The following is a 9,983-nucleotide window of genomic DNA, read 5'->3' on the forward strand; positions in this document are numbered from 1 at the left end:
TCTCACAAATCATGTTTTTTTATTGTGCATTCCAAGTAATATCAATCAAACTGCAGTTGGGTTGTTTTGATTAAGTAATAATAACTCTAAAAAATACAGGTAAATTACAAAAATTAAAGTTCATTGAAAGTATGTTTTTCATATATATTTAAAGTTTGTTTTTTAGCAAAAGCAGTTAACTCCAACAGTCGTTTTTTGGCAAAAGCAGATAACTCCACATTTCATGTTTCAGAGTTAAACAAAACCCAAGTAATTGCTTTGTTATTGCATTTAAAACACACTCAAACACACGTGTGCACATAAATGCGCACACACTAACAGATCGACACGTGTGCGCGCACACACACACGCAAAAAGCAACCAAGGTTTAAGCATGTAAGTCGTGTATGGTGTACAAGGACTTACAGGAGTCTAAATTATAAATCCTCGATCACTTTTAGTCAGCTTTGACAAAACTTCCCTCAGCTAGCACGTCTTTCTGAAGTGACTAGAAGCCTTGTCACCTGACCTGAATACTGTGCGCTGATTCACTAAAACGGACTTATCGGTTTCTGTACACAAACAACAAGGGCACTTGTCGGCTTCTGCTGTAAAACGTGAACTTGCGATGGCTGACAGTGGACAATACCGGCTTTTCTGACAAAATGGATTTAGGGTACAGAACGTGCTATATATGGAGAATAATGCACAGCACTTAGTTTATTTTTTTTTTAAATGGCGTTTATCGGTTTTTGCAAATGAACTCTTCAAATATTTGTGAGATGAGCACAGAACCCAAGTGAAGAGAAAGCAATGGAACCAGACCGCAGCATGGCAGGCAAGAAGAGGTAGACTTGAGGTAGGATGGCTAACAGAGTCAGAGACCCCGAGACTGGAGGGATGCTGGCAGTGGACCAAAGCCTATAGGTTAAGGGAAACCATGGCCCTCAAGAAGGTAACAGCTGGCCATGGTGGAACCAAATTCGCTGGAGAACTAGTATAAAAAGAATTGCAGACATGACCAAGGAAAATCCACAAAATAACACAACCAATAGTTAAACCTATGATAAGAGCAGACTAAGTCAAATCAGGGCAAGTGGTACAGACTAGGGAGCCAAAAACTTGGTAGGCTGGGCAAAGGACTAGACCAACTGAGAAAGCACATGGCAAACCAACTCAAACAAGGCCATGTGCTCACAGACATGACAAACAAAACAAACCTTGGCTGATCAGACTGAAGACAGAATGAGGGATGTATAACCATTGCATTTTAATCTTTTGTGAATAAACTTATGTGTCAAAAATGTATATTTTTTCCCTCATACAATCAGATTCAAGGACCAGAATAAACTACTGTGTATATACGTTTTAAAATTCTCCTTAAATGTCAATCTTCTGCTACCATGTTGTTCTTTCCTACAGAAGCTAAAGTTTATTAGCTTGAAACCACCCTGTTACACATTGCATTGTAAAAATGTCATGTAACGGGTGGTCAAATGTTATACAAGGTGAAATTTGAAATTTTTTCAACAAAGCTGCTCAGTTGAAAATCCACAAAACTGTAAATCAGAGGTGGGCAACTCTGGCCCTCGAGATCCACTATGCTGTAGTGCTTAGATCCAACAATAATCAAACTTCTAAACAAGCTAATCAAGGTTTTGAGGATTACTAGAAAGCTACAAGCAGGTGAGTTTTTATCAGGGTTGGAGATAAACTCTGCAGGATCTTGATCTGGAGCCAGAGTTTCCCAGCCCTGAACAGGGATCATTGTGGAAACATTGTCGTATATAAGATAAAACACAAAAGAAAACCTTTTTGGATCTTAGTACATCGTTATAATGTAAACATACCCTATATATATATATATATATATATATATATATATTCCATCTTTCTGACCCTGGTGTTGATTAGTTCCTGCTTTATTTTTGTTTAGATTGGCCATCTGTAATCTCACTGGCCAGTGCTGTGAAAGTCTGTCTTCAGTTCTACAATTATTAAACTCTCATCTGAGAGAACTGGACCTGAGTAACAATGCCCTGATGGATTTAGGAGTGAAGCTGCTCTCTTTTGGACTGAACAATTCACACTGTCACCTGAAAATACTCAGGTAATTAAGAACACAGATAAATATTTACTCTGATCAAATGAAATATGTAACTTGATGCCCTGATTTCTTGGGAGCTTATAATATCACATCAGAACTCAGTTACTATATTTTGCCTAGTCTTTCATTGAAAACTTCTGGTCTTGGTTTTTAATTAATTGTCAGATTTTTACTCTGGGATGCTTTGACAGTATGCAATGAATGGAGTGAAATAATTTCCCCATATCATCTTTACACACACAAAAAAATGAGGAGTTAACTGAATGGTATTGTGTGTGTGTGATGTAGACAAAAATGTAGAATACAGCGAATCTGAATAGTAATTCCGATCAGATGATAATTAGAGATTAGAGACCTGTCGTAGCAGAATTGCAATCTTTGTATTAAGGCTATTAAATAATGCCTTATTTTCAAAAACAGTTGACATTATGAAATTTATCTTGGTCATTAGACAGAGGTAATTGACTGCTATTTTAGATGGTTGTACACTACTTGCTCATTCTAGAATATATTATTTAGTCCCCATCGATCTGAACACAATTAAGGTAAGACTATATCTAACTAGAGGTCATGACCTTTACCATAGAACCAAGCTGACCAACTTAACTTCCTCTAATAGTAACTTTATCTAATCATGCCATGGTTTCCCATGTACACTTAGTTAGAATAATATTACAATAATCAAAGGTTGAGGCTCACCCTATTTAGGTTGGTCTAACAACACTCTGTTGTAGACCCTGACTGGTCTGCGGATATGCAGCCCCATACGCAACAAACTATGATGCACTGTGTATTCTGACATCTTTCTATCAGAACCAGCATTAACTTCTTGAGCAATTTGAGCAACAGTAGTGTAATGGAAATTTGGATCAATATAACTCAAAGGTGAATGAATTACAGTGAATAAAAACCAATTTAATATGGAAATGATTCAGAATTAATATTTAACATTTTATCAATTATTCATCCACCGAAAAGTTGAGGTTAGAGTATTTTACCAATTCTGGACAGGAAATTATCCCTTGCCCAACGGTAATAATATAAAGTTGTAACGATCAGCCCAATTGGTCAAGTTTACATGGATTAAAATGGGGTCAGATTAAACTGTGTGAGCTTTTGGAGTGTTTAAAAAGATGAGACAGACAACAGAAATAAAGTAAATAAATAAAGTGTATTTACAATTTACACATGGAACTTAAAACAACACAATAAAACTAGAATAACTTGCTGTTTAAAAGCATGGAGTCCATTTGCACCATACCCTGAATCAGTCCTTAAGAGTCCTAGTAGCATGCTGAAAGTCCCAATGTGAATGTGTCCACTGGTGTATATACAAGGTCAACAGAAGTGATAAATCCAATGAAAGTGATGTGGTGTGCTGGAAAAGTAAGTCCATAAAACAACTCCGCAATCCAGCTTGTGGTCTTTGATTAAGGTGCCGTGATTAAGAGATAATCAGTGTTATGCCTGATCAGTGTGTGTATATACATATTATATATATATATATATATATATATATATATATATATATATATATATATGACGTCACAAACAACCTTGCAACCAATCACATCAATGTGTGTCAATGAGTGGATCTCTGAGCTGGTGGCTAATTTGCATATTCATAGAATTGTGTATACTAAATGAGGCAAGGGTGTAGAGTTAAATTCAATGGAAAAAATTAAATATGTCATTTTGGTGATCAAAGATGAGTATTAAAGGATAAAATTGTTGACTACAGGGGAGCTTTAACACTCACAAGTGGCTATCTTGTGGCCACACAGTTTGTTGCTAATCCTGCAAGATCTCATCAGAAAATCTATTTGGAAATGCTATTAAACAGCCACACACTGTTGTAATGTAATTTTTTTATTTATTTATGTGACTTCAACAAGCATTGTAGACAGAACTACAGAGCGCTACAGTACTGCAGTTAAAGGCATTGTATGTGCAGTACAATCTGTAATTATGCAGAAAAATTACTCATTAAACAAATGACAAACCCTTATATTAAAGCTGAGTTTAAAACAGTTGAACTGTTTATAAACTGCTTAATTAACTTCAGCAAATAAGTCAAAAACACAAAGTGTAGCTCCCTCTACAACTAAATTAACCCAACAGGTCACTATGCTAGTGATTTCTGATTAATGTCAAACTAATTGCATGCTAACTATTGTTGTGTGTGTTTATAGATTGTCTGGATGTATGGTGACAGAAGAAGGCTGTGGTTATCTGTCTTCAGCTCTGAGTTCAAACCCCTCAAACCTGAGAGAGCTTGATCTGAGCTACAATCACCCAGGGGATTCAGGAGTCAAGCTGATCTCTGATACAATGAACAATCTGGGCTGTACACTAGACAAACTCAAGTATGTGTGCATGTGTGTGTTTGTGTGTATTTACTGATTGTATCAGATGTGCTCAATGTGACACTGTGTTTTGTAGTGTGGATCATGGAGGAGAATTCAGGATTACAGCAGGACTACACAAATGTATGTTTGCACACACTCACACACACACACACACACACACACACACACACACACACACACACACACACACACTTAACTGACTGTTTCTTGTGTTATAAGCTTTCTGTCTTCTTGTGTTCAGATGCCTGTAATCTCACACTGGATCCAAACACAGTAAACAATGAACTTGTTCTTTCTGATGAGAACAGAACGGTGACATATTTGAAAGAGCATCAGTCATATCCTGACCATCCAGAGAGATTTGATGAGTGTCCTCAGGTTCTGTGTAGAGAGGGTCTGTCTGGACACTGTTACTGGGAGGCTGAATGGAAAGGAGAGGCTGATATATCAGTGACATATAAAGGAATCAACAGGAAAGGATGGAGTGACAACTGTCAGTTTGGATTCAATGAAAAATCCTGGAGTCTGAACTGCTCAGATAACAAATTTACTGTCTGGCATGATAAAAAGTCAACTGACATAAGTGTTCCTTCAGGCTCCTTTAAAAGAGTAGGCGTGTATGTGGACGTGTCAACCGGTACTCTGTCCTTCTACAGTGTCTCTGACACACACACACTCACACACTTACACACATTCACCTCCACATTTACTGAGTCTCTCTATGCTGGATTTTGGGTTTATTTGGGTTTCAACTCCTCAGTGTCTCTGTGTGAGTTTGAAAAGCTGAGATGTCACACACAAAAACAGAGATGTCAAACATCAATGAATTAAACACTTTTACTTTATACATCTTTAAAACACACATACATGTTGGTTTTCTGTGTTTTATGAGGACTTTCCATAGACAAAGAATTTTATGTTGTTCAAACTATATTTATTCTATCCCTTAACCCTAAACACAACCCTCACAGAAAACTTTTATTTTTTAAGTGAAGTTCACAATGTAATTTCAGGAGGAGTGAACCCATCTAATCTTTCAATTAGTGAAATTCAAACATAATTTCAAGAGGAAGGAACCCTAATCTTTCAATTATGACCAGAGCATATAAGCAGCTACTCACCCTGCTTTGGCATCAGTTGTTTCGATATCTCTCCACCTCCCCAACTCCACCACATAATTTAGGCATCTCATCCATCGTACTCCTCTTCCAGGCACTAGTAGTCCCTGGGGGGTATATCCAAGCTCAAGTTGAAGCTGTTTCCTCGAGCCCCTCCACAGCGGACAGCAAATACAATTAACCTTATTAGCTTAAAGATTTTATGAGGAAACAAACTTGTGAAATGTGATTTAAAGTATGATTTATAAACTGTTTTTCTCATAGGGACCAAAACAATGTCACAACAACATAGAGAATGCCTAAACCACAAATATATATATATAGATTCTAGAATTGTATCTAAATTGTAACCATTCTATGAACATTCTGAAGCAGTGCTCTTAACAGTATATTATCTGTAAATGTGAGACTGTCAAAGTACTGTCTAATGAATATTTTATTAAAGTATTTGTTAAATTAAGAAAAATATTTGTACTCTATGTCACATTATCGTTTATTTTCATTTAGTTTTTTCTTTTAGTTCATTACTGTTTTTTAACATTATTACATATATTGTTGCTGCTGTTGTTGTGGAGGTGATCCAAAGGAAATGTTGCAAAAAACAAGTAGTTTTGGCTACTTGGATTCAATTAATCCTATTTTTGCAATGAGGAGGAATTTTTAGGTCTAAAAATTATACAACTTTTATCATACAATATCCTCTTATGCAGGGGTTTTCAGCTCTGGCCCTTTAGGTCTGCTGTCCTGCAGAGTTTAGCTCCAACCTTAATAAAATACACCTAATTATAATCCTGAAGAACCTGGTTAGATTTTACCGATACGTTTGATTAGGGTTTTAATTGGGATCGCAATTTATACAATAAATATTTTAACCCTCTGGAGTCTGAGGCTGATTTGGGGCCTGGAGAAGTTTTGACATGCCCTGACATTTGTGCTTTTTTCAGTTGTTCATAAACATATTAATGACACAAGTGTCATTACACTGTATTCAGCACAAACTAGGCTACCATAATATGTGAGGAACATGTGTGTACATGTTTGTGTTTTTGAAGGAATAACGTTTATGCGTGGTTACTGAAAAAACAAAAAACTTAAGTCACTGATATAAGGCCAATAAAAGTATATTAAATCTGTGTTCACAAGACTTTTGGGTATTGAAGGTTGTAGACTAGAGTTTTTGCTTCAAAATTATGTAAAAATTATGCTGACTACTCTTTCATTTATAACAATATACTGATTTAGTTTTTGTAAGACACTTTTTGCCAAGAAACACGGTATGCGAGGAGGCGTGAATCTCCATGAATAATGGCTCATTCTCACCTGTGAAGACAAAAGAATTGAATAGTAATGACCTGAAAAGACTTGCATATTAATGAGGCATTTCAGTCAGGTAGGCTGTGAAAAAAAACTTCTGTGATGTCTCAAGCTCATCATGGTATATGAAACATACAGAAAAATTTTATTACAATATAAAATAATGGTTTTATATTATACTTTAAAATATAATGTATTTCTGTGATGCAAAGAGTCTGAATATAGGCTTTTAGTTTAAAAGCATGCACATTTGGAGAAATATAGGATTCTCATATGTTTATGTCAATTTTCTATACAGAGGAGTTATTTTTTATTTAATATTCATTGTTATCTCTATGAGCGCTGGTGTTTGCAATTCATACTGCAGCCGGAGGGCGCTCTGTGCATTTTAGTCCACAAATTCACCTAAGAAGAAGACGATATTCCATGAATGGTGTTTACCATTCATACTACAGCCGGAGGGCGCTAAAGAAACAAAAACTCACTTAAAACTTATCAATAGAAGAAAACAAACAGGAATTTACTGAATGTCTTCCAGAGATCGCTAACCATGGCTTTTTCATCCAGATAAACAATTTTCAAGGCAATAAATACACGATTGAGATGATGAATGCATGTGTTGTCTCTGAATTTGCCTGTGAATAGCGCTGGCTCCGTGGGCGTGGCCGCATTAGTGGGTAATGAGCTGAATCACGGACTTCTGACATGGCTCTCTTTTCATACAGATTACATAAACACAGAATGTTTGTTTTCGATTTGACTTGCACGATTTAAAACCTGACATTTCAACGTTTTGTTAGACATAAGTATGAATTTTTTGTGATTAGTATTCACTAAGTTACACTTCATTTTCTGAGAACTATCAGATTGGACTTCGTTCAGAGGGAGATGAGAGATCACGCATCATGTTAGTTTTCTTTATTTTACAAAAAGCACAACATTTTGTTTTTACTCTGAGTGTATACAAATAAAAGGAGATATTCTATAGTTTCAATTGATGTATTACTTATGTCTCTATGACAAAAAATGACAGAGTATTTTAAGTCTGTTTTGCTGCAATGTGAAAAAAAACCTGCAAAACGCGCCGGCACGTTTTTAGACCTCAGAGTGTTAAGGAGCAGTTACAGCAGTGTGCGGATAATTCGTTTTGTTTTTTTGCTTCAGTGTACCTTCATTATCCTGCAGCTGAACCCGTTTGGGTTTGAGGAATGTGTGAACCTTTTTGGTATTTTTGATCTTAGTACAGTTGGAGCAATGTTTGAGGGAACTAGGGGTGCTGCAGCACCACCTGCTGACAGCTGCTTCATCGCATTGGAATTTAAAGGTCCCGTTCTTCGTGATCCCATGTTTCAAACTTTAGTTAGTGTGTAATGTTGTTGTTAGAGTATAAATAAAAAAAATGTGTAAAATTTTAAAGCTCAAAGTTCAATGCCAAGCAAGATATTTTATTTAACAGAAGTCGCCTACATCGAACGGCCAGTTTGGACTACATCCCTCTACTTCCTTCTTTAATGACGTCACTAACACAGTTTTTTGACTAACCTCCGCCCACAGGAATACATAAGAGTTGCGTTTGTAGAGTGTGTTTGTCGCCATGTCGTCGAAACGCTGTTATTTTCATCCCGCAGTCCAATCACCGGGTCTGATTCCGGCTCAAATTGATAGGGTAAAATTAAAGACATGTTTACTATAACGCTGAGCGCGTGCATCTCCACGTTATGGTAAGAGGCGTGACCTTTCCGGGCACGGTGCGCTCAGAGCTGTCGAATCACAACACAGGAACCGCTGGCACAATCAGAACTCGTTACGTATTTCTGAAGGAGGGACTTCATAGAACAAGGAAGTCATCAGCCCGTTTTTATGACAGTGGAAACAGCGGTATACAGATAAGTAAATGTTTTTTTACACGCGAAACATGAACACATGTTATATTGCACACTATAAACACAATCAAAGCTTCAAAAACCCACGAAAAACGGGACCTTTAAGATCACAACTTAAAATAGTTTTGTTTTTTATTTTCCACCTTTATTAATAATGCTAAATATTATTTAATTTTTATATTTTGTCAAATCTGATTTGTGACTTTAATAAATAAATATATTTCATTGTCAGTGATGTCAGTATGTTAAAATTAAATTATTCAAATAAGAAAACAAGCGAGTCAGTACACAGCTAAGTAGTTTAAAGGATTAGTCCACTTTTAAATAAACTTTTCCTGATAATTTACTCACCCCCATGTCATCCAAGATGTTCATGTCTTTCTTTCGTCAGTCAAAAAGAAATTAAGGTTTTTGATAAAAACATTCCAGGATTTTTCTCCTTATAGTGGATTTCAATGGCTACCAACAGGTTGAAGGTCAAAATTGCAGTTTCAGTGCAGCTTCAAAGGGTTTTAAACGATACCAGACAAGGAATAAGGGGCTTATCTAGCGAAATGATCTGTCATTTTCAAAAAAATACAACTGTTTATGCTTTTATAAACAAAATATCGTCGTGAACATACTTCCGGTTTCCGCATTCTTAAAAATGCTTACGCTGTATGTCCTACGCCTTTCTTATTCTACTTACGGAATGAACACAGCACCATAAGGCAATGGATTTGCCAGGCTTGCTGGGTCTGCCATTTTTAATAACGTAGTGGGCAGCATTGAGGTCCGCCTGAAGCCCCTTGGTATTTTTATTCCATTCAGTCTAATTCCAGGCAATCTGATTAAACAGGAATTTCTAGACATGTTTATAGGTTTTTCTGATTATATTATCTTAATTTGTCTGTTCCCTGTCATACTGCTATGCTATTTTCGTTGCAGAGCTTCAGTGTTTATATGTCTGAATGCGGGCTCAGTATTGGCTAGCTCCAGCGTCAGCATCACACGTGTGGTCGTGCTCACGTGACCAGAGCCAATACTGAGCTGCCGTTCGGACAAAAACACTGAAGCTCTACAATGAAAATAGTGGAGCAGTATCACAGGGGACAGATAAATTTGTTGAATAAAGTCGTTATTCTTGTTTTGTTTTTGTGTAAAAAAGTATTCTCATCGCTTCATAATATTAAGGTTATTGATGTCTTAATACCTTTCTGGACCTCAAAAGGCA

At 36.5% G+C, this 9,983-nt stretch overlaps 1 protein-coding gene across 1 annotated transcript in view; it reads left to right on the top strand.

Moving 5' to 3' along the window:
- LOC125244463 overlaps positions 1-6,450 on the top strand; it is a 28,102-nt gene extending 21,652 nt beyond the window's left edge. The window contains exons 12-15 of the mRNA XM_048154543.1: positions 1,916-2,089; positions 4,279-4,452; positions 4,529-4,575; positions 4,697-6,450. Coding sequence (XP_048010500.1) covers positions 1,916-2,089; positions 4,279-4,452; positions 4,529-4,575; positions 4,697-5,286 — 985 coding nt within the window. The 3' untranslated portion in view covers positions 5,287-6,450. The remainder of the gene's footprint in view (positions 1-1,915; positions 2,090-4,278; positions 4,453-4,528; positions 4,576-4,696) is intronic.
- Positions 6,451-9,983: the final 3,533 nt, after the last annotated feature.

This window comes from Megalobrama amblycephala, linkage group LG14 (genome assembly GCF_018812025.1).
Source record: "Megalobrama amblycephala isolate DHTTF-2021 linkage group LG14, ASM1881202v1, whole genome shotgun sequence".
NCBI classification, from domain to species: Eukaryota; Metazoa; Chordata; class Actinopteri; order Cypriniformes; family Xenocyprididae; genus Megalobrama; species Megalobrama amblycephala.